This window comes from Charadrius vociferus, unplaced genomic scaffold, assembly GCF_000708025.1.
Source record: "Charadrius vociferus isolate BGI_N301 unplaced genomic scaffold, ASM70802v2 scaffold835, whole genome shotgun sequence".
NCBI lineage: Eukaryota > Metazoa > Chordata > Aves > Charadriiformes > Charadriidae > Charadrius > Charadrius vociferus.
This window is the reverse complement of record NW_009648449.1, coordinates 445,470-469,257: the sequence shown is the minus strand read 5'-3', so window position 1 is coordinate 469,257 and position 23,788 is coordinate 445,470. Positions and strand designations below refer to the sequence as shown.

At 48.4% G+C, this 23,788-nt stretch overlaps 1 protein-coding gene and 4 non-coding genes across 5 annotated transcripts in view; 3 read left to right on the top strand and 2 right to left on the bottom strand.

The window, feature by feature from the left end:
- Positions 1–3,600: 3,600 nt before the first annotated feature.
- Positions 3,601–3,691, bottom strand: TRNAY-GUA. Its single transcript is given in 2 exon segments — positions 3,601–3,636; positions 3,655–3,691. It is a non-coding gene; the product is annotated as a tRNA-Tyr (tRNA).
- A 152-nt stretch (positions 3,692–3,843) lies between these two features.
- TRNAR-ACG lies at positions 3,844–3,916 on the top strand. Its single transcript has one exon. It is a non-coding gene; the product is annotated as a tRNA-Arg (tRNA).
- Positions 3,917–5,226: 1,310 nt separating this feature from the next.
- Positions 5,227–5,317, top strand: TRNAY-GUA. Its single transcript is given in 2 exon segments — positions 5,227–5,263; positions 5,282–5,317. It is a non-coding gene; the product is annotated as a tRNA-Tyr (tRNA).
- Positions 5,318–8,682: 3,365 nt separating this feature from the next.
- TRNAR-ACG lies at positions 8,683–8,755 on the bottom strand. Its single transcript has one exon. It is a non-coding gene; the product is annotated as a tRNA-Arg (tRNA).
- Positions 8,756–23,167: 14,412 nt separating this feature from the next.
- TRIM55 (tripartite motif containing 55) overlaps positions 23,168–23,788 on the top strand; it is a 38,883-nt gene continuing 38,262 nt past the window's right edge. The window contains exon 1 of the mRNA XM_009885574.1: positions 23,168–23,460. Coding sequence (XP_009883876.1) covers positions 23,272–23,460 — 189 coding nt within the window. The 5' untranslated portion in view covers positions 23,168–23,271. The remainder of the gene's footprint in view (positions 23,461–23,788) is intronic.

The window sequence follows — 23,788 nt, the reverse complement described above, 5'->3', positions numbered from 1 at the left end:
TATAGACCAGTGAATATATAGCTAGTCAAAAGTGTTATTCCCTTCCTTAAAATTGGATCCTGCAGTCGTGAAACATTATTGTCTTCCTTCTATTCTCACCTTTCACATCAAATGTCATTCAGTGGCAGCTAAATATATGGGAAAAGAGTCAGTTTCATCACACTAGCTCTAATTCCAAAGTCAAGAAACAGTACTTTTAACATTTCTTTAAAGTTCCCATAACACATGGAGATTTTAAAAGTCATTAATTCCAGTTCAGGTTATTTGTCTGTTCTCCAGGCACAGGCACTGGGGCCAGCTAACGCTCACATCGCCTGCAGAGACAGCCCTATTTTCTGCTTTCAAGAAGAGAGAAAGTCCTGGCACGGCTGGAGCTGTGCACAGGCACTCACTCCCCTCCCACCCAGGGGCTCCTCTTTATCCTCGGTCGCATGTTGCAAATAATTTTGGAGGCCGTTGATACGTATGTAAATCCATACTACCGTCCTGCCTGCCGAGTGATGCCGGGGGGATGTGCCCATCCATCCCGGCGGTCCCAAGGGAGGAGGGCTGGTGACACCATCCTGCCGCTGAGGAGATGTGACCCCAGAAGGCACGTTCCCAGCAGTAGCTGCGTGCCACGAATCTTCCCACCGAGTGGCTGGATCAGATGGCGTGTGCATTGGGGAGCTAGTGCTCCGAGACATGCCGGGGGACACCAGCACCCACTCACCCCAGCGCACACGTGCGCACACACACACGTCTTTTGGCTTTCTTCGCTATTCCCCTTTGCACGGTGTTTGCTCTGGTGTAAGATGTTATCACCCAACAAAGGAATAGGGAGAGCACATAGCATGTGACAAATCTGCAGGCTAAGTGATTTCTTAAGTTTTACTGGCTGGTAGAGAAATTCACTGTGAAAATGTGCACACGCTATGTAGTGACTATTTCCAGCAGAGATGGAAAAGGTGTTGGGAGAGAAGTCTAGTGTAAAGCTACACATTATAAGCAGAATCATTTTCCCATGTGAAATCCCTCGTCCTGCTCCCATGGAATTGCACCCTTGATTTCAAAAACAGCTAGAGATCAGTCCTAAAGCCAAGGAGGGAAAGGTATATCCCAGATTAGTAAAAGTAATTGGGGATTTATTTTTCACATGCAACACCTTTGATGTCCCTCTGGACCCCACTCTATGGGCCAGATCCAAAGTTTATTGAAATCAAGGAAATTATTTCCATGGGCTCGAGAGGTACCATAAGTCATGTGGTTCCTGTTCATTCTTTCTAAATGTGAGTTTTTTTCTTGGAAAGGATTTATGACTTGGTCTTGCAGTGTGATGCACACGTGGATGAGCTGCTGCATGTTTGCAAGGCCCTTTTACTGACATGGGGATCTCTACGGAAGAGCCACAATGCATTATCTCAGTTAGCCAAAAACCTCAGAACAAACCAGTGACCAAGGCCCTGAGTGGGTTCTCCAGGACTTGCAGCCTAAAAATCTGAGTGTCTGATCCCATGGTTTAATTCCAAAGAGGAAACTTAGTTTTAGAGTACCAGAGCATTTGCCTGTCTCACTGCTGTCAGGATCAGCTATTCCGAGGATGCATGGAGAAAGAATGAATAAGAACTTCAGGACTTAGCTCTTCTATGTTATTTTACTCATTTGTTTGCTTTTCAGGAAAGATCCTAATGTGAACATAGCTATGCTTACACGATCTGTTTCTGTGTAAAGTTCAGGTGCACACTCCTTAATCTTCTCAAAATGTACAGATCCTCACAATTTTGTTCTGTTTTGCTGCATTTATTTATATGTAAAGTACTATATATTCAAATCCACCTTTGCTGTCAACCACTCTGACTAATAAAGGTTGTATGTATGAGTTGCAGCATTCCCTTTACTTTTCCATGCTTTCAATGACTTTGTTCTGGTAACAGCTAGAAAAGCTGAGACAGCTGTCCAAAATGATGGCTTTGCACCCCGACAAGTGGCAAGCTACAACTCAGGGTTTCCCCAAAGAGGAACTCGGTCTTGGGTTGTGGCAGATGAGCCTACCTATGCAAAGCAGCCAGAGCTTCAGCCACACATTGCAAACGCCTCCTTTATATCGTGCAAAATATTTGTCTACATAAGAAAATTCAGCACAGTGATATAACACGGTTGTTTTACTGGCGTTAGTACCTACATGGAACGATTCCCCCCAGCAAAGGGTGAAATGGTGCTGCTGCTGAGGACAACGGCAGCCATCCCCTGGGGCCAGCAAGTCACTTGGGGGTTTTGCATGTGTCCAAGAGCCAACGCAGAGTGCCAGATCCTCTGGGCCTGCTACGGGACAGGGACATTTCTCACTAGGATGGTATCCGGTATCTGTGACCACAGAAGCCCAAGCATTTGAAAAATGGACAAGGGGCAACTGTTTTGGCTGGATGTCTCCTCAAAGAGCTGTCCTTTTGCATATTTAGATGTTAACTCATACCCAGATTCACTCAAAATACCAAGTGGGAGACGCATCATAGAAGATTTAGTCCTACCATCAACATAAGTAGTTATTTAGGTATTTTGTGCACTTTTCTATCCACAACAAACTTGTATGATAAACCACTCTGATTAATCCAATAAAACATCAAAACCTAATTAATTGTATGTAATTTTATTTCAATGCTTACCAGCCCTCAGAATGAATACCCAAGGTATGGGTATGATTTCAGTCAAAAAGAATTACATTTCTGTGTCTTTTTAGAAGAATATCATTAAAGAAAAATGATGAAGCACGCAAAACTGAGCACAGTTAAAATTACTGATTTTTTTTTTTCCATGCTATCGTTTTCCATAGGATATAAAGTGTCCATTGTGCTGTTACAAAGCAGAGAGAAAGACCACGGAAGACGGTAGTCCCCTTCCTTCCCTCCGCAAACTGAAGTCAGGTAAATCATCACATCCAGCATCTCCTTTCACTTTGAGAGGGACGAACAGGTACGGAAGTCTCACACAAGAAGACTCAGTCCCTCACGCCAGCATCACCCATCCCAGGGTCAGGAAGGTGATAGTATGGGACAGCTGTGTGGTACCTGACACCTATAAGATAATGTCCAAAAGTCACTGGTATGGACACGCAATTTCCCACTAGCGGAGAGAGTCAACATGTGCAAAGTATCACCTGGCTGGATTTGACAATGTATTCCTCTGGGGGCAGTATGTAAACGTATAGGTACAGCCTTATTCTGGAAAAATAGCGTCTAGACATTTGGGGTAGAGGAGGGGAGGTTTGGAAAGAAGCCCCTCAGAATTTCAACATCCTCATTAACTGCGATGAGATGAAGGGATCTCAACAGGTATCCTCCTGCACTAACTTGCTTTGTGAGGGTTCGTGGTAAATTGGAGCGAGAGCAACAGACATCTTGTTTTCCTTTAAAGAATTAACGAGGTGTTGGCAGCCCCGCAGCCGCCGCTGCGTCCTCTGCTCCCACAACAATTGCTCCCGCTGCAAGCCGGCGAGGCGCAGCGGAGGCGGCTCGGTTTGCAATGCAGCTGGATCGCTTCCACGAAAACCACCGTGTCTGCAACTGCTTAACGAGGAGCCATTTAGGGAGAGGGGGAAAAAAAAAAGTAAAAATACTACGCTTCTCCTTCGAGCCGGAATCGAACCAGCGACCTAAGGATTTCCGTGGGGCGTCGCCTCTACAGTCCTCCGCTCTACCAGCTGAGCTATCGAAGGCAGCTGCGTAATGGGCCTCCGCCATCGATTAACAACCTACCACAGCTTTTGCGTGTGCTTCGGCGCATGCGCAGCGCGCACAGCGCTGGGGTGGGGACGGGCGCCCGGGCTTTGAGGTACAGAGCAGGGTGAGGACACACCTCTCGCGTGCGGGGCCAGTGGCGCAATGGATAACGCGTCTGACTACGGATCAGAAGATTGTAGGTTCGACTCCTGCCTGGCTCGCATTTGTTTTTCCCAATACTTCTCCTGCGGCGGCCGTACGTTCCCACACACTCATCATTAATAGTGGGGGACTGTTTTGAATCCGAGTTCATCGAGGAGTACCCTTACACGCCCGTGACTCCCAAACCAAAAATGACAATGCAAAAGAATGTAAAATACCACTTAAGCTTACACTTTTCAGTCTAAATATGTGCCTCACCAAATGCACCAGCAGAGCCAACAAATTAACCCCGTTAACGCACCATTAAATTACACAGGGAAAAATGGTTTAGGCCAGCCCTTGGAGGGGAGCACTGTGGTCACCATGGGCCTGACACAGTACGGTTGGTCTTAACGAATGACATCACAGAAGATAACCGTGAGGTGGCTGAAGGCAGCAGGCAACGCTGCTGTGAGGAAGAGTATCACTTTAACAACCATTATGCATCAGTCTTAAAAAGCGTGGGACCATCTTTGTTGTGCAGTTGAATGAAGTCTGTGATTTTGCAAAAAGAACCCCACTTGTTCTTGACCCATGTAAAGGCTGTGGAGTGTGCAAAGAACGGCCCGCAACCGGTGGGGCGAGGGAGGCCGTCCCGGCAGGTATGCTCCAGAATATCCCACAGCTTCGGAATAGCCGCAACCTGTGGATTCGGTGCAAGTTTACTATACAAAGTGCTTCATGCTGTTAAGAATAAACAACCGAGGGAGCTCGTTAGCGCTGCTGACGTTTGGAATCGCTGGCCTTGATTTTGCTATGCCGGTGCGCGGCACTGGTGACAGTCGCGACACCAGGGTGCGCAGACAGGCGAGACGCGGCACGAGGCAAGGGCAGCCCACCACGTCCTGCAAAGGCCTGGAGACCCTCATTTCGGGTCATTGATCACACTTGTGTAACAGGCACTGGGAGTCTTATCCGGACCACTTTCTGGAGAATACATAACTTGTGAGATGTCCGTCTAAGAGAAAAAGATGGGCACATCTAATGTCATTGTGTTCTGCTAGTTTCTGTGGAAGCACGACGGGGTTTTGGTGCCCACCGGGGAAGGGAGAGAGGCCAGGCCGGCTTGCATTCCCTCTCCGCGGGCAAGCAAAAACGCAGCATGGCACCAAAAAGCACCCCGAGCCAGGCAGGAGTCGAACCTACAATCTTCTGATCCGTAGTCAGACCCCGGGGCCCCCCGCCGCCGCCCCCTCCCCCAACCCCTCTCCCGCAGCAGGCCGGCTGCGCGCATGCGCCGCTCACCCCTCCGCCGCCCGCCGCCTTCGCAATGCGCATGCTCAGAAGGCCGCGGCAGCTTGGGCGGCCGCTGGGCGGCGATTGGCAGGTCCCTTCGATAGCTCAGCTGGTAGAGCGGAGGACTGTAGAGGCACCGCCCCGCGGGAATCCTTAGGTCGCTGGTTCGATTCCGGCTCGAAGGAGACGTGTGTTTTTCCTTCCTTGAAGGCTGGAAGAATTTTGGCTTTTTCGGTCCCTCGGTGATGGACCGGAGCGCGGCCGCCGCTTCCCGCCTGCCCGCCGACCGCGCCAGCGTTTCGAACGCGTGTAATAGTAACAACAACAACAAAAAAGAAATAAGAAAATAACTGCAAAGAGTCAGCAGCCCTGCAGCAAGTGTTGAAAACTGCCGTGGCAGCTGTGTCGTTTTCCACAAGAACATTAACAACTATTATACTTAATGATCCTTTAATTAATAGTAAATAATTTAATAACATGTGGTTAATAATAATACAGTCTTATAATGATATATATTTGGCGTTCTTTTATGTGAAGCCAAAAAATAAGGCGTTTTTAGCTCAGTCGTGATTAGTTTTACTAGGTCACCTTTTCCTTGGGGTGCCAGTTCAGCTCTGGACAGGGTCTCCTCGTTTTGGGTGTTGCTGAACAGGGTGCCAATTAATCCTTACGGATTTTGCTTTTTAACATGCTCGATAATCCTTATGGATGAGGGCTCTGAGCATCCTGGCTGATGGGAGAGGATAAAAGTGTTCCACAGTCTCTTGACTTGAGGTGACAGACGTGAAGTTTGGTCCTGGATTTTGGTTGTGCCATAAAGGGGTACACGGGATGGCGTGGGAGGAGGTGGAGCAGTGGGAGAGGGCACAGGGGTCCCTTTTACAGACGGAATTTAATGCAGATGGTCACGGGCTTGCTTAGCATGTTGTAAATAACAGGGCCAGCTCTCATATTCTGCTTTTTTTTCCCTGTTTTCTGTTCTGTTGATTTGCCGTCTCCTCTCCTTTTCCCTTCAAGTCTTCTTTTCCATTACAGGTGCTACATGGTGTGCAGAAAAACATGCTTGGCAACGACTGCTGGCTTGGAGAAAGAGAACGTGTCTGAAGGCAGCCACATCTGCCTGCATAGCAGGGGAAGGATGGAAGTTTTCTCCTTCAAAAGAACCCAGAAGGAGTCTTCTCTGTGTTTCTCTGGGGTAGATTTCAGATATGAGAGCAAGAAAGACCCAGATCTGTGGGAATATAGTACAAGCAAGATTATCAGCAGGGAAACAGATTTCTGATGCTCAGCAGGAGTCAGACCTGCAAGCTTCTGCTCTGTCGTTGCACACTTTATGTGTTCCGTCCCTGGCCCCGGCTACCTCTCTATTAATTAGTATGTTTCTGTGTGTGCATATGGAGACACACACACACGCCCCACCAGCTTTTCTCCTTTCTCTTCCAGCGTGGTGCAGTGCATCCCTCTCAGAAACTCTCTCAGGAACAATCCAGGCATGAAAATCCTGCCTGGACTGGAACAGGGGCAACCCAGTGAGCATAAATGAGGGAATGCATCCGTTTCCTTAGGTGTCCGTTATCCATACATGTCTGCACACATTAGCAGTCAAATCTGAACCCACAGTCCAAAAACACATCCCTGTGCCACTCCCCAGTGTGGGACAAGGCACAAACTCCATCCAGAGCCACAGGATTGATTTTTTTCTTGGTTAAGGTTCACCCTTTCCTATATAAATGTATCTGCTCCTGCTTTTTGCAGAAGTTCATGCAACCTCCTTCATTCCTTTTCACTCAGACAGTGGCACCCTTTTTTCCTTTTTCTAAAGGAAAGCTCACAAAATAAAAGCACACCCAGAGCTTCTTCTGGAGGAGGGACCGTCTTCTTTCCCCCTCCATCTGTATCTCCAAGATATTTTTTCTCTCCACCTACCCAGAAGGTATTGACATGCATGCATTTCTGTGTCACCGCGTATAAGTGAATAGGAAGGCAGAGAAAAAGACAAAAAAAAAAAAAAAAAAAAAAAAAAAAAAAAAAAAAAGATAAAAGTACAATGGAATGAAAGCCAGGAAAAATGCACCAAAAAATAAAAACCAAACCCAAACCACAGAAAATTTTAGCACCAATCTCAGGACTTGTTGTGTGCTAAGAAACTCTTCTGCCCTGTTGAGCTATGATCCTGTTACATTAATGTAACTGCTTGGCTCAGCTTCCCACTCTTCCAGGACATGCTCATGTATTTAAATGTACTAAATGCTTTTTACTACAATAACAACCTATTCAGTGATTAGATGATGGTGTAGCTTGCTAAATACTTCATTTAGGAGAAAATTATTAGGGGCCGGTCACCTGCAAGTGCTTAATTATTTCCCTATCTGGTCTTCAGCAAGGGCCAATATTGAGCTGTGTGAGCATACCTTATTTAACAATTTGTATTGCTTAATAACGAAAGATGCTAGAGATTATAAAAATCCCGTTGATAAGACATTTCGTGCTGATACACTGGGTCACCAGAGTGAGGTGGGCAGGCAAACAGGTGGATCAAGGCTTGTTGAATGGCCTGACGGGTACAGGAGGGGGACACCTGCCCCAACAAAAAGAAATTTTCAGCTCCCGCGTTGTAGGAAAAGGTTTGTTTGCATTTCTAGCAAAAGCTGCCTCTTCTCCTGGAGAAAGGGGAAATAGAATGAATCGCAGGGGAGTTGGAGTGTAAGGATAACAAATTTCAGACTGCCTGGAGGATTTCAAAGGAGAGATGGTGAAAACATTCCCACGTGATGAGGTGCTGGCGGACGGATGCGGTTTGAGATACGTGGCAGGTGCACAGGCAAGATGTCCTGCTGATCACATGGGTGGGAAAATATTGGAAATGAGAGAGCATCTTTTCCTGTTTTTATTAGGATCTGAAACTTTATTATTTCTCGACTTAGGTACTCTTGTCAGTGTACCTATTTTGAGTACTGCAAGCACACACTTCTATTTGTACCTATTCTTCACCTGGCTTAAGTGGGATTTTGGGGTCGCCAGATCTATCTAGTTATCACTCAGCTAATGGCAGCTCTCTCAGCTGATGTCCTGGGCATTTAGACACAAGTTTTAGCTCTCCAGGACATTCCTCAGAGCAGCTGAACCTGCCCTGTTTCAGCAGCAGAAGCTGGATGAGCGAGCATTCTCCAGTGTTAGCCAAGCCAGTGCATGACAGTGGAAAACTGGAAGATCTTGGGAATAGACTTGCTTGCTGGAGGTTCCCAGTAAGGCTGGGAAAGATCCCTGGAATAAGGAAGATTTTTTAAAAATAGATCTCTTTGCAGATGGAGCTGACCCAGCTGTAAGATCTCAAGGATGCTGAGCAGGATGTGTGGGTACCAACTTAGGTAAATAAAAAAAGCCCTTAATGATGAAATCTGCATCTCCAGCTTTCTAACTGTTTTGGTTTGTTGGGTTTTGGTCCCCTCCCCCCCCAAGTTTCCCACTTTTCCTTCATTCATTCCCGGTTGGGCGGGGACTGGAGAGAAAACGCTGTTTCGGGAAGCCAAAAAAGTGAAGGAAAAACTACCGAGCCAGGCAGGAGTCGAACCTACAATCTTCTGATCCGTAGTCAGACGCGTTATCCATTGCGCCACTGGCCCCTAGCGGTGGTAATGGGCAGGGCGGGTGGTGTTGGGCGTCGGGGCCGACGCCCAACATGGCCAAAATGCAGGGATGCAGGGCAAGAGTAAAGAGTTGAGTGCCTGATGCTGCTCTCATCCCTAATCTTTGATGCGCTGTTGGGTTTTATGGAGGTTTTTTTTGGGGGGTACCTGAAATTCTCCAGCAGTGGGTGGAGGTTGTGCAGTGGAAAACCCATTTTCCCACTGGCATCCGGGTCCAAGCTCCATATCTGATGTTGCTCCACCACGATGAAGAGCTCTGCAAGCTGGGAACAAGTCACGTCGTGTCACCTGCTGCAATATCTATGCCGAAAGGAAAAAAGAAAAACATCGTGTCATCCAGTTCCCAAATGCTGGGAGTTGTGACATGCTCATAAACTCTGTTCCCCCAAACCCCAGCAGCCCCTAGGGCATGCAGAGCCTGTTTGCTCCTGTGGTGTCTGGAGGAGGAATGCCAGCTGGTGGGATCTACCTCAGCTTCCACCATGCTGTAGCAGAAGAGCCTTGTAGCCTTCACCCCAAGTTTGGTCCTGCCTCCACAGAAGGACCCCGGAGCAGACAGACAGGGCCTGCAGGGCTGGGACAGGCTGCGTGATGCAGCGCAGAGCTGATCCATTCAGAGGGCTAAGGGCCTCTCGGAAGATACCAAGATAGCATCAGCACCTTGTCTTCCAGGTGACCTCTCCTCCACTGTCACACCGATACCTCTCCCGTTACAACCTGCCTGACTCATTCCTGCACGTTAGTTCCTGCCCCGAGCTCTGAGTTTCTCTTGGTCCATACCCCATATTTTTTCCCTGCAGCTCAGACAATTCTCTTTGGACCGCCAAGGTGGGCTTTGCCTTTGAATCCATACAAAGCACCATGTTGGTGCTTCAGGAAGGACACTGGTGCACTGGTGGCTGTGGTCACTTGGTCACTTGGTATGCTGTGCAAAGGCCTACAACATCCCAGGACTTGTTTTCCAGTTTTTCCTTGTCAATCAGCTTCAAAGTAAGTTTTGCTTTTCCAGGGAGGGCCAGGGAACACCTCACAGATGTGTAACATTTTGGATTCAGTCTCAGGACTTCTTGATGACACTTGCTGCCCGCTTTTCTGAGCCCTTCGCTGACCTTACAGCAGCCAAATGTGTTGGCCCATCACTGCTAATAACCTGGGTGTCCATGGGCTGCTGGGGTCTTTCCGATGGCAGCCTTTGATTGCCGTTTGATTTCTGGCCAAGCACTTGTCTATTCAGGCTTTCATAAACAGGTCTGTACCAGACAGACCCCATCCACTGAAAACAAAGTCTGCATATTTAGCCCCAGATTCATCAGGCAAACAAACAACCAAACATCCGAAACAGTTAGCCAGTGCTGGACTTTAGGGAGCATGAAAAAACATGAATAGTTCTTTTTTTTCCATTGCTTAGGAGCGGGATGGGATTCACTGAACCTGCTGCCAGGGAAAATGCCGGGAGCTGTTGGAGACAGACATTAATCACCGCAACCCTATCAGAACACGCACTGCTCCTGCGCCTCCCTCAGCAGTGGTGATTTTGCCACACTGCTGTGATAAGTGACGGCTTTTGGCTTGACTTGCTTGTGAGTGCTCCTTCAAGTCACGGACCATCTTGTAGGGTACTGAAGGTATTACATTCTGGATAACAACGGGGTGTCAAGGGTGAAGTTTGAAAGGAGGATGAGCCAGTTTAGCAGCTCCTTGCTCCGAAGTAAAGAGGTCCCACCTCTCCTCCCCGCTCCTCCACTGGGCTCAGCTACACAACGCGCCTCGTCCTTGCTCTGGTGGTCTGTGGTCACTCCCGGCACCTGGGTCAATTTGATAATCCAACCAAAAAGTGGGTAAACTTCTAATGGTCTGTGAGGTGAATCTGCTCCGCTGGTGCAAAGGAGGGGATGAGACCTTGCAGCCAGGGCCAGCAGTTGCTTGTCAAACTGCAGCCAAAAGGAGGAGTGTCGTGCTGAGACAACGAAGGAGATGACATGGAGTGGGAGCAAGGTGTGAGAAGTGGAGAAGGTATCCAGTAGGTGAGAGGTAGAGCCATTGTCTGCCTCCACAGGCACCTCACTTTTGATCTGTTATTTCCATCCTCTCTTCATTTTCCTTCTTTCTCTCTATTTTTTGCAGGTGCTAATAAGGTGGGTGGTGAAGATGAGGCCAAATTCCTCCTGATTGCCTCAGGCCAGTGCAGAGGGGTAAGCACTGAGGGGAGCAGCTCCTTCATAAGCAGGGACTTGCAAATAGCTCCTCTTTTGCAGATGGGTTTTGGTTTTTTCCCCTGAATTAATCATGAAAAACCACAAAGTGAATGAAAGGGGGTGAGCAAGTCCAAATGGCTGGTGGGCGTGTAACAGCAGGAAGATGTAATTCCAAACAGCATTTTGCAGGGGTGGAGGTAGTGCCTTTTTCTAGTTGGGCAGCTTGGACTTGGACTTAATTCCTCCAGCTGGCAGCCAGAGAAATCATCAACCGCATGCCCGGGCCAGGCAGGATGGAGGGATCCCACGGATTTGCTCAGAGATCCCAGGGATGTTACCTCTGCTGCCATGGTGGGATGAAGGATGATGTTAGAAAAGGATAGTTTCTCAGATATCCATGCTCCTCCAACAGAACTGCTCTGAGCGCAGTGAGGCCACTCAGTTTTGGCTAATGGGGCACATGCTGCGTGCAAGAACAGCTGTGTTGTGGTGCTATTCGGAAAGCAGGTCCCAGTGAGACGGGACCTGCTTGAACCCAGGACAGGGCTGCAGACAAGAATAATGCTTTGAGGTGAAACCTTGGTCAAGCAGGGAACCATCCTCATGCCTGGAGCAAGCTGGAGCCAGAGCTGGGAAATCAGGCTGGTGGCCCACAGAGGGGGTGAATACGTTGAGTAAGAGCTGGAAACGAGAAGGGGTGATACACAGGGGTGGGCAGGTAGGGAAGGACGGGTGTGCCTGACAGTATGCCAAGCTTACCTTTGGTGGCTGCTCCTAACTTCTTTTGAAAGCTCTGCTGGCAGTGAGGCAGGCTACAAATATATGTAGTTTCTTACAAGCGTTAAGTTGTTGGTTCAGTTTTGGCTGGTGGAGGGTTCTCTCCTTTCTTCTTGCTCAGCACATGGTGGAAGAACCACGTGTTCTTTCACCAAACCATAAATCCTCCAACAAACCCCACAGAAGCCCCTGGGATTCAGATCTTCCTGGTTGCTCCCATCCCTAGAAGACATTTCTTCCCCTTTGGTTATTGCAGGTCCAGCAGGGCCCTGCAGCTGAGAGACAGCACATGCGGTATTGCTTTGGATATTATGGAGAACAAGCTGGCAACCCAGAGTGCTTGTAAGGTGCCTCAAGCTCTACGTGGAGATTTACCACATCCTTTGGCAAGGAACGAGTCATTAGTATCCAATTACACTGAAATCATACTTAATTCAAGACAGGTTAAGACAAAAAGCAAATAAAAACATTTACTCACAGCTGCCAAGATAGATAAACTTATAAAAGAGGTAGGTGGAGAAATGAGAGAAAACCAGGCTTCAGTTACTGGCTTTGAAGATTAAATCAGCAAGGCCATTCCCTCATATCCAGGCATTTTGCCGCAGGCTCTCCTGACACAGTGAGGAGCAGAGAACCTATCTTCCTCCACACCTTACACCTCAGGCTGTGTTGACCAAGTAGTATTTCCTTGTGGGGGAACAAAGCACCTCTCATGTCTCATTTCCTTCTAAAAAAACCCCAAATTCTTCCCTTCCAGGGAGGACCATCACTTTAGTATGGAGCTTCTCTTATTTCTTCCCTGTCCAGGAGATGCACTGGCCCTTCCTCTTGGCAGAAATAAGAAAGATGTCATTCCTTTAGCATTACCTGGCCAGCTAACAATACCTTGGCTTAAGTGCTAAACCAGAGTGCTGTCATGGGAAAGGCATTGGCTTAGTGCCTGGATGCCACCATTTTCTCTTTTTGGTTTTTAGGGTTTTTTTTCCCCCTACATCTTTTGTTCTGTAATAATGTAAACATCTCCTCTTTGCCCTGCCTGCTATCATTATTCTGGTGGGCATATGGCAAAGTGTGTGCACGTAGTCAGCCTTGGTTTGGAGGGGATGTCCTGCTTCAAGGTAGTGCTGGGATCAGGAGCGAGGGGAACAGTTTCTGCCTGCTCAAGCAGAGGTTGCTCTTTGGTTGATGGGACTTGTCTTTTCAGGGAGAGGGTGAGACGGTCCACTCCCTTCATAGAAAAGGATAAAGGAGCTGAAGGTTGATGTGGGAAGGACGAAAAGCCGGGTGCTGTGGTGCTGCGAAGTAGAAGGGGAGGTGTGGGAGTTGTGCTGGGCTTGGGGAAACAGTTCAAAGGGCTTGTTCAATGCAGAGAACATCCTGGGACTTACCGCTGTGCGCTCATGCAGTGTCGTTTCTTACCCTGACATTGTGTCTTTTTCTCTTCACATCTTCCATTTGCCTCTGCAAACATTCTCCTTCCAGTTTTCCAAGCTGGCCTCACATAGGGACCACACAGACATCCCCTTTAGCTAGCTGGTGGCATAGTTTCCTCCCTAAACTGGAAGGAAATGTCCCAGGCACCTTTCTGTCCCCCTGCACAGCTCGTGCAGCGTGTGGGGCTGAGGGAGGAACGGGGACAACACCAGCCCAGGGCTGGAGAGCAGTGGCACTGATCCTGCTGCCTCTCGCAGGCTGGACAGTGAGCAGGACTAGGGTGTGAGGTGTGATCATCCCTCTGTACTCAGCACTGGTGAGGCCACATCTCAAATACTGTGTTCAGTTTGGGGCATCTCACTACAAGAAAGACATCGAGGTGCTGGAGCATGTCCAGAGAAGAGCAACAAAGCTGGTGAAGGGTCTGGAGCACAAGTCTTATGAGGGAACTGAGATTTAGTCTGGAGAAAAGGAGGCTGAGGGGACACCTTATCGCTTTCTATAATTACCTGAAAGGAGGTTGTAGTGAGATGGGAGTTGGTCTCTTCTCCCAAGTAACAAGTGATAGGACAACAAGAAATGGCCTCAAGTTGCACCAGGGGAGGTTTAGATTGGATATTAGGAAAAATTTCTTCACAGGAAGGGTTATCAACCATTGGAACAGGCTGCCCGGGGAAGTGGTAGAATCACCATCCCCGGAGGTGTTTAAAATATGGGTAGAGCTGGTGCTTAGAGGCATGGTTTAGTGGTGGACTTGGTAGTGTTAGGTTAATGGTTGATGATCTTAAAGGTCCCTTCCGACCTACACAGTTCTATGATAGGCATGCTTCCCTCAGAAACGATCCACAGCTGTAAAGTGAGGAAAAGGATGGAAACAGAATCACCAAGATGGAAAAAGGTGGAGCTTCCTGCCCTACACATCATCCCCTTCAGATGCTTTATTTCTCAGTTTCTAGCCTGATGCAACCTGTGAGGATCAGTTGTAAAGTGCATTTCACATGGGAACATGTTAAGAAGTCACCAGAGGAAGGATGGGATGTTTGTCACCTTCTTCAGGAAAAGGAGTTGATGCTTGACTCAGTGACACCTGTCTTGATAAAGAGACATTTGTACTTCCCTGGAAGTGAACCATGGCTAACTTCAGTTCCTGGGAGTGAGCAGCCAGTCTGGATGCATTTCAGATCAAAGTCTGCCAGAAGCCCGAGGAATTGTCTATGAGATCTGACATATCAGGAGCACTCTAATGAATGCAACCTGAGCCATGACATGCAGAGAAAGCTTTTAAGGAAGCGCTGTAGCTTCTCAGGGCAATCACCTCACACCAACCAGTGACAGGTGGGAGGTCTTGCTGGTTTAAATGGGTAAGGGTTGGAGTCTGTTTAGCTTTTTTAAGTATTCCATAAATATAATCTATTTTTGGTGGGTATCTATAGATTTGTCATGAATAAATTACTTTCTTTGTGATTTTGTTTTCTCTCTCCTGGACTGAATGGGATTTCAGTGTTACTGGTTGCCAGCTGGCATTGCTTGCTGAAGGTTATGGTGAACTGTTACCCTGTGGCCATCAAATTCATGTCAGGCTCCTGGCCTGTTCTCCAGAGTGCTAAAGGATAGCGATAACCATGCCCCTTTTGGCTGCAGGAGCGAGCTCTCTGGTGAGTACCACTGGTGGAGGTCAGCGGTGGCTGAGGCATCCTCTGCTGGCACAGGTAACTGGGGACACTGTTTGGTGTGGAATGAGAGATCAGCCCCAGGCTTGACTCCTGAGGTTCCTCAAGGTGTCTGTCAGGGGTCCAATAAGAAGCTCGGTGATGAGCTGACCACTCCTAAATCCCCTCTCTTTTGAGCTGGAATTGGAACCAGTGACTAAGGATTACTCTGAAAGCACCACAGCCCTCCACCCTGGGAGCTGAGCTATTAAAGGATGAGAGATGCGGTCCTGAGAGAGACTCCCGGCAGGATCCCACAGCGGCCCCAGTCCCATCAGCATGATGCCAAGTGGCAGATGCATCACTCTGGGATATGGGGAACCAAGGCCTAAAAGGCACCTTGAATACAAATTTCTGCACAATGCGACGCTGCTGCAAAGCTGTCGCCTCGCTGTGAAGTGCTTCATACTAATGATTAGGGATGGAAATAGCACCAAGGCCGTATTACGTAGATAACTGGAAGAGATGTGATTTGCAGTCTACCCATACATAAATCTATTGTCACCCCTCTCATGTTTGCATTACAGTCTTCGGGATTATCAGAAGCAGCAGGAACATGCTGTGTAACTGCTCCAGCTTGTCACCTCCCAAGGTTTCCCTGAAGTAAGATTCCCTGCACACCTGCAACGGGGCAGAGATGAGCGAGATCCGAGCATTAGGAAAACAGCAATACAAGTGACACGAGGAGGCAAAACTCGCAACAAGCAGATCCATCAGAGGACTGACTTTGCACCTGCGCCAGAGTAGCCTCCTTCTCCGCTGATGGCTGGGTCACCTTCTAGGCTGTGCTTAGCTGGATGAGGTGGAGACAGAGGGAGAATGGGGGGAGAGAGGGGAGAGAAAACCCCAATCTCTTTGTCTTCTTCCTAGATTGTGGTATCAGATTACTATGATGCAGTTTGCTGCCATGAACTACTCATTCATATTGCCCAACCCTCGCTGCAGGGGGGCAGGACTTCACGGTGGGACATGCGCATCTTCAGGCAGACCATGAGAAACACGAATTTTACTGCAAAGCCGCCCCTTCCATGGCAAGGTCAAAGCCTTTGAAGAGCCACCTGAAATCTGATTTATTTTGTGGCCAAAGGACTTGCTGTCTACCCTTTCTTTCCTTGCATTCCCTGAAGTCAGCCAGAATCAGAAAGGCTGACTCCTGGGGAACAGTCTGATGGGAGAGGGGGACACAACACCGCATGCTTGAGCTGCTTCCTGAAGTGATAATTCAAAAGGACATTAATCTAATAAACTGCTACTTGGTACCATGAATGCAATGTCACAGCGGATGGCATCCCTGATCATAGCTTAAAGTGCGTTCATTCAATTCCTGCCTGGCTTGAAGGCGTTTCCAGCTGTTGTTGTCCTTGCAAACACCTGCATCGCTCTCACGCATTGTGCTGCCCTACGCTCATGTGAATCTTGCATGAGGGAGTTGGGGGAAAAGAACTTGGGTGGAAAATGGCCAAAAGGCAAACTTGCTCTTCTAATCTGACTTTCAAAAGAAAAAAAGGCATTGGCACTCAGAAACGAATAGTCATGCTGGTTTTGTTATATGCCTAAAGAACATTTACAGGGCAAAAGAACACATGAAAAGGAGAACAGAGGAGTTTGAAAAAAAGCTAAAAGATGGAGGTATGACTTCTGTCACCAGTTATGCACTAAGCAGGTGTTTGACTGGCTCAGGTAATGCCTTGCTGCCCCCCCCCCCCCCCCCAGTATTATTTTTACTGTAATCCCATAATGTTTGATCCTTTAGCTTCCAACACTGAATCTCTATTCTGTCCTGGAGAAATTACCCTCAAGATGGGGATGGGTGAAAAAATAACCTAGACCAGTCTAGGGAGCTGGGATGGAGTCTCAGCAAGTCTCTGACATGGTGTAAAGTCATGTGCTGAGTCTAACCTTAAAACCAGTCTCTCCTTTGAACTACATACCTCATCGTTGCCCTGGAGAACAAAATACCCGTGCTCCTCTGCTCTGCCAGATGAGCTGTGGAGGGGTCATACTAAAATAGCATCAAGAGTGGCTTATGCTGAGCAGACCAAGGCTGGGGAGAAACGTGACCCTGGGACAGGGCTGTATCTCTGCGAAGTGATGAGCTGACACCAGCTGGGAAGCCTGAGCCAGATCTGTGCTGTGAAACGCAAGTCACTTCTCTATTGAACATCACTCTTCTTTCCTAACGACAGAGCTGGGGTTGCGGCAGCGGGGTTTAAAGGGGAATACTATGGCTTGTTAAGGCTAAAGCAGAAATGAAATCTGTCAAAATTCATACTGTTAAAACTCTGCAGCCGCCTTTTCCTTAGATTCTGGTATGCTTGAGAAGACCGTCTAGCACTGCCCTGGCTGTGCCATCTGTGTCCAGCCCTATGCCAGAGCACCAACTCCTCCACTGTGAACCCAGCATTAAACACTTGTGTTATTCCATAAAATGCAGGAATTTGAGGAGGATCCATCATTCCTTCCTCTCTGCTAGCAGTGTAGATGTGTAGCAATCATCTACAAACAGGCTCCTATGGGACACTGTGATGACAAAGTAGAGGGGAAAGGGTCAGGGTTGCCTTTGAACAGCAGGGGCCCATGTTAAAGTAGTAAAGGACTTGGTCGCTTACTCTCCAACAGGAAGTGGAATTCTCCCATTTTTCTAACTGGTTTTATTTTATTTATATCCTTTCTTCCTTCACATCTCATTCTCACTGCAGGGCACATTTGGGGGTGTGGAAAAGCAAGCCTGTGCGTGTTATCTGTGAAACTTGTCCCTAGCCCCGGAGAGGACCTATTTTTAGGTAGGCAGTAGTGTGGGGCTATTTCTTCCCCACACGCAGTACTTCCTCGCTGCAGTGCTTCAGGCATGCTTTTATGCCTTGCCTGTGAAATGTAGATCCCTTTCCAGCAGTAACGTGTTGAGGGGATGAGGGTTTGGGAACCTCTGGGCTTGTGAAGTTGTGTATGGCTCAGAGAGATGCTGGACCGCAAATCTCATGTTTGTTATTCCACAGCACCAGCAGCCTGTCTTTTCAGGTTCACCGATTTTGAGACTTTTGAGAATACAGATAATTGCAGGGAAGATGATAAACACCTCGTCTTAATCACCATTCCTGGGTCACCCTGCCTCCCTGAAGGGTACGGTCCAGCCACTGTTTCTCATCCTGATCTGGAGGACTGTGAGGAAACCAGGACTTTCTGTTTGGAGGGCTTTCTGTTTCCTTGTGGCCCCTAAAGCTGGGTGACACCCAGGTCCACGCTGGCCTGCTGGCATTGCTGGAGGGCAGCGAGAAGCCACAGGACGCTCCTTCTCCCAGGCAGGCAGCCAGGAGCAACCACTCCATGGTTTGGTGTCCTGCCGGTGGCAAAGCCGTGGTGCGCGGAGGTGACTCCCCTATGGAGTTTGTCCACGGACTCTTCCTGTTTCAGGGTCTTTAATCCAAATCTCTGAGTTTTTTCTACTGATGAATCTGGAACAGAAATTATAACCTAGTTATAATCTACCTTTTATCCCATGTTTCTGTCTGTCTGTTGCAAACCGTGGAAGCTCCTTGAGGATGGATAAGCCCAGAGAAGGCTGCTTTCGAGCATGATTCAGCTCAGGTCAGTGTCCAACCCCTATTCAAAAGAAAAGGGCAGACCTCATCCCTCTGACTGGTCTTTGTAGCTTGTCCCTGAAACTCTGTGCTCCTGCACATTTGATGTGCTCCCAGTGACTCACCCTTAGAAATGCTTTGAGCTTGCCCCTGCTGCTGCGATTTTGTATGTGTAAAAGGAAATTTCAAAAGAAGTCGTTATCTCCTGTGCTGGCCCTTGTTTTCCTGGAGATCGGAAACTGTCTCTTAGATTGCTTTTAGAAGGTCTCCAAACAGTGACTGCATATGGCCTATCATCATGTATGAGGTACACAAAAACAAATATATATATGTTGAGGTAAAAAGTCAGTCTCAAAACTGTTTGAAAGCACTTGTCTCTGTTGTAGAGGCTCTTTCACTGCATAAATTGAGTCACGTACAAGGGTAGTTTTGGTATTTATTGTGGGATGTTTAGTGATCACAATAAAATCATGAAATGCAAGATACCGTTTGCAGTTTGCACTTGTATAGGTAGGAGGGATTAATCTTATAGCTGGCTCATCTGCTTGGTAAGTTGTTGCAAATGTAAGTGAAATTTGAGTTTCTGCAGCACGCCGGCTGTAGGTGGGAATGCCCATGCTCAGCATATGGTGCTGAGCAGTGCTCACTGCAGGGTAAATGGGCACAGACAAAAGCTGAGATGGATGGAGACCCTCCCCCCTGCCTCCCTGAGGGATGCTTGGCTGAAAGTGCAAATATTTTCAGTGAAACCAACAAGCCAAGTTAGCAGGATGGGGAGAGGGGAAGGCCACATCGTCATTTTACTCTAAATCTCACATTTGGGTGGGCAGAAATGGAGGCAGCACGTTGTATTGCTCGGGCAGCCAGGACTTCTCGCCAGAGGTGAGCAAGGCAGGGCAAGGCTGAGAGGAGACAGGCAGGTGGGTCCAGGGGTCTCCCTGCACAATGGCAGTGGCTGCTCCCCCCTTTTGCCCCGTACCCACCATCCCTGTCGTCTTCCAGTAGAGCTCTCACGCAAAGCCCTTGGGTGAGTTCCCCCAGCCTTGGGAGTGCAGGGAGCTGCTGGGGACATCGGCGTGGGGGCAGGTGTCCATCCCTGCCCAGGGGACTGGGCAAGTGTCCATCCCTGCCCACCTGCTTAAGGCAGCTGCTGGTGGAGGGGTCTGCCTTCCCTGGGCTGGGTGGCAAGGGTGGCAGGGTGTTTGCTCATCCCTGAGGACAGGTAAGAGGAGGGGTGGCAGCAGGCCAGGGCATGATTGTCCCATGGACCGGGATGTTTCACGTCACCCACCACATCCAGGTCAGGGTGCCTGGGCAAGGAGCCTGGTGCTTGCAGAGCGGGCTTTGTCTCTGCTGGGCTCGGTGGGGAGGTAAGTCACATGGGAGTTATCATCTGGCAAAAATACAGTTTTTCTCTTTGTTTTCCAGTCATGCAAGAGAGCCACAGGACAGATTTTCTGTGACTGACACGCGAGAGCTTCACAGCACTGGTACAAGATAAGAGGTTGCAGAGGGGAATTCTGCGAATGCAAAATCCAGAGATGTCATTATGGCATTGAAATCTGAACCTGGCTATCGCTCAACCTCTCCTTCCTCCTCCAAATCCCTCTCCTAAACCCACTGCTTTGCAGCCAGCCTTCCAGGCTTTCCTGGCCATCAGTCCACAGCCCGCAAGCCGTTATTCAGCTGCAAAAAAGAGGAGTTGTTAGATGCAATGTCTGTAAAAGTAAGCATATGTCTGGGAACTAGTGTTGTGGTTGTGTCAACAAGGCCAGGTAACATTCCCGGCCAAGTAATACTGCAAAGAAATATCATAAAAAATTATATTTTCTCCTTGGTGGTGGTTGGCAGACATCCAGAGTTTCTGTCCAGGAGCAGGGTTAAAGCAGGTCCTCTTGCCCTTTGTTAGTCCCTTGAGAGATGGATTGGCTTGGTGACCCTTTGGAGTGGACAGCTGTGCATGCTGGTGGTCTTCCCTTGTGGGTGTGGAAGGGGAGGAAGAAGAGAGTGACAGGGCTGCCAGGGAGAGACAGGGGGGTGCTAGGCTTCTTCTCAGTGTGAGTCCAGCCGAAGCTATCCCTCCTGAAGACCGTCTGCAGGACCCTGATGTGACTCCACAGCCTCTTGTGCTTTGCTCTTCTCTTCCTCCATGTTGCAGTGCGGTTGTACAATGCGTGGCTTCCCTGGCACTTCTCATCCAGCCTTCGCAAACACAGCTGAGCCTCTGCATTTCTTTACATAGTAATCACTGCTGTAGTTCATAATGCTTTGATGGAAAAACCTGTACTAATTTTTCACATGTCTGAGCTACTTATTCCTGCCAGAAAATTACTTCAGTTTAGGCCTGGCTGTAGAAGGTGAGTTTATCTTTGTTTTGTCAGCTCCTTATTGTGATTATGCTGTTTATTATCTGTTCTGTGTTAGCGTGCTGCAGCACACAGAAAGGGGAAAACCAGCAGCAGACTGTCTCTCACCTTGTTGCCATGGGGTGTCCTCTGCAGATGCATCAGGTGTCGCACTCAGCCTGTTAACAGAAGACTTTTGTGGGCTACCACAGGTAAGTGTAAATTCATCAGAATTACATCCCAGAAGCACATTACACCCTGAATGGTGCCTCAGTTCATTGTCCAAAGGGACAGCACAGCAGACCAATTCCCCAGCTTTTTTCCATGCCTTGAACACCCCCTTCCTTACATCACTATATGCAGGTGTTCCTGTGTGCTGACATTTCTAACCTTCAGCTTTTCTTCCCAGAATCTTTCTGGTTTTGCCTGTGCAGTGAGGTGGAAGTGCCTGTCTCGCCAGGCAAGGATGGCTTTCGTCATCTAATTCAAAGCCCCTTATTAAAGCAGGTTTTGATGCACAAGGGGCAGCTGACTCAGAGTTAGGAGTGTAGGAATGAGGCGTTCAAATTCTTCCAGATGCAAAAGTCACCTCTGACCCGGCCACAGAGAAGAGGAATATCTTCTTGCCGTTGCCAAGAAAGGATCCCTGCTGGCCCTGCCAAAGCCCCAGCTGTCAGCGGCTCAGCTGCCGGAACGGCTTCTCCCACTCGGCTCCAGGCTCTCATCTGCATCAGGCAGTCGAAGCAAAGGTGTGATTTCAAATGGGTTTAACTAAGCTATCACAAATTTCCTGTGAATGCAAGACTTCAGAAAAACCTATTTGTTTTTATTGGCTGCTGATAAATGTGTATGTTTACGTAGGGGAAATTCCAGCTTGATGGGCTCCAAATGGGTACAGGATTTCACCCAAACACTTAAAAAGTATGCGAGGCATTGAAAATAAAATAGTCAATAATTCATTTAATGTAACGTGATTCGTTGCCATTGCATGCAAAGAATAATATTAATTTCCATGCAGGAATCAATTAAAGCCTTCACTTTTATATTTCCCTGCGCAGTTTCCAGACTGGTGTTGCATGCAGATAAAGGGCCTTGCTTTGGAGTCAGGGTCTGCCCCTGGATGCATAGGGAACTCGCTTAACTGCTCTACAGCATATTTCAGATGCAAGCCCTATACAGTCAAGAGGTAGAATGAACATGAGAGCTATCTACAAGACACTTAACAGCGCAAGTATTGTAGCTATTGATTAAAAGAGAAGACAATATTCTGATTACATGTACAGTACAGTGGCAAAGTGTTTTTATACAGTACATGTAGGGCTTTGGCTTAAATCTGAGGATGAGATATTTATTGCTTGTACAGTTGTGTGATAAATTATTGGCAAGTAGAAGCACAGATGGCTTTCCCTTAAGATCAGGCATCACATGCCACAAATTATCTGGGAAATTGTCATTTTAAAAATAACTCTGGAACAAGTGCCAAGCTGAGAGGGATATCAGTGTCTAATAAACAGATATAAACACAGCAGTGCCCAAAACTAAAATATATTTGAATTAAACTATGCATTGAGAGAGCGTATAAAATTAGCACCTATTCTCTAGCAGTACAAATGAAAGCTTTTCATACTGTATTTTTTTCTGTCTCTTTCTCATCGGGAAATTCAAATTATGGTTTTGGTGCATATTTAAGCTGCTGTGGAGTTTATAGCTCAAATAGTCGTGTTAGATTCTTCTGTTACAGAATAAAAAAAAATCATACCAGAAGAAACTTAAGCACAATTATAGGCACGTAATTTTTTTTAACTGGTTTTCAAGGTGGTGACATGTTTATGCCCTGAAGTGTCTGAGCTCCGGCGCTGCCATCGCTCCTGTTGTCTTCTCCAGCAACCGCGTGCGCCTCACTCCTTGGAAAGGCGAGATCCTGGGGCCTGCCAAAACACACAGGCAAAATTACGCCCTGCACCTCACAGCCACGGCTGCTTGCTCAAAATGGAGCATTTATTAAGCTGCAGCCTGCAGCTGGGCAGATTGGGACAGCCCTGGGCCCTCCGCCGCTGTGCAGAGATAAGAGGGGGAGAGGATCGCATTTGCTTATCGCTCGCCCTTTTCCTCCTCCTCTTCCTCCTCCTCCTCCTCCCCCTCAAGGGGTGAAGGCCACCACGTGTGAGTGAGGAGAGCCAGGGCCCTGCTGGCCACCCCCTCCCCCCCGGGTCCCCCCCCCCAGCCATCACCTGTCCCAGCCTGTCCTCCTCTCACGCGCTTATATGGGCACGGCGGGGTGGCATCTGGTGACGCGGTGCTGCTAAAAACAGCCCCGGCTCCTTTCGGCCCCTCGCTTAAACAATGTCCTCCAGCCAGATCAACCCAGAGAGCCTCTGATCGCAGCACAACCTTGGACTTATTTCAAGGGAAATTAACCCGGAAGCCCCTCCGCGAGGCCGTGATCCTGAGCGTATGCCCCTGGAAAAGCTAGGGATGAGCACCTCCCTGAGCTACAAGTCCTTCTCCAAAGAGCAGCAAACCATGGACAACCTGGAGAAACAGCTGATTTGCCCCATCTGCCTGGAGATGTTCACCAAGCCCGTGGTCATCCTGCCCTGCCAGCACAACCTCTGTCGGAAATGCGCCAGCGACATTTTCCAGGTAGGTTTCTCCCCGCAGAAAGCTCTGCTTCCCAAGCGGCACCGGCTGAAATGAGCGGAAAAGCCCGATTTTTTAACATGTTTTGGTTGATTGCTTTTAACAGTCGGTAAGGTGGAGGGGAGGGGCATGATTTAAAGCAGAAGTTGAGCATCCCCGGGGGCCAGGGCTGAGCTCACAGCAGATTAAAGTGTCACCTGTTGGCTGGGGGGGACATGGCCGCCTGCGTGAGCAGAGGAACTGGCGGCAGTCGCTGGGTGCTTTACCGTGGGTGGCTTGTTGGAGATACCCCTCTCCTTGGGTATATTGACGAATGGTTTCCTACAAGTGT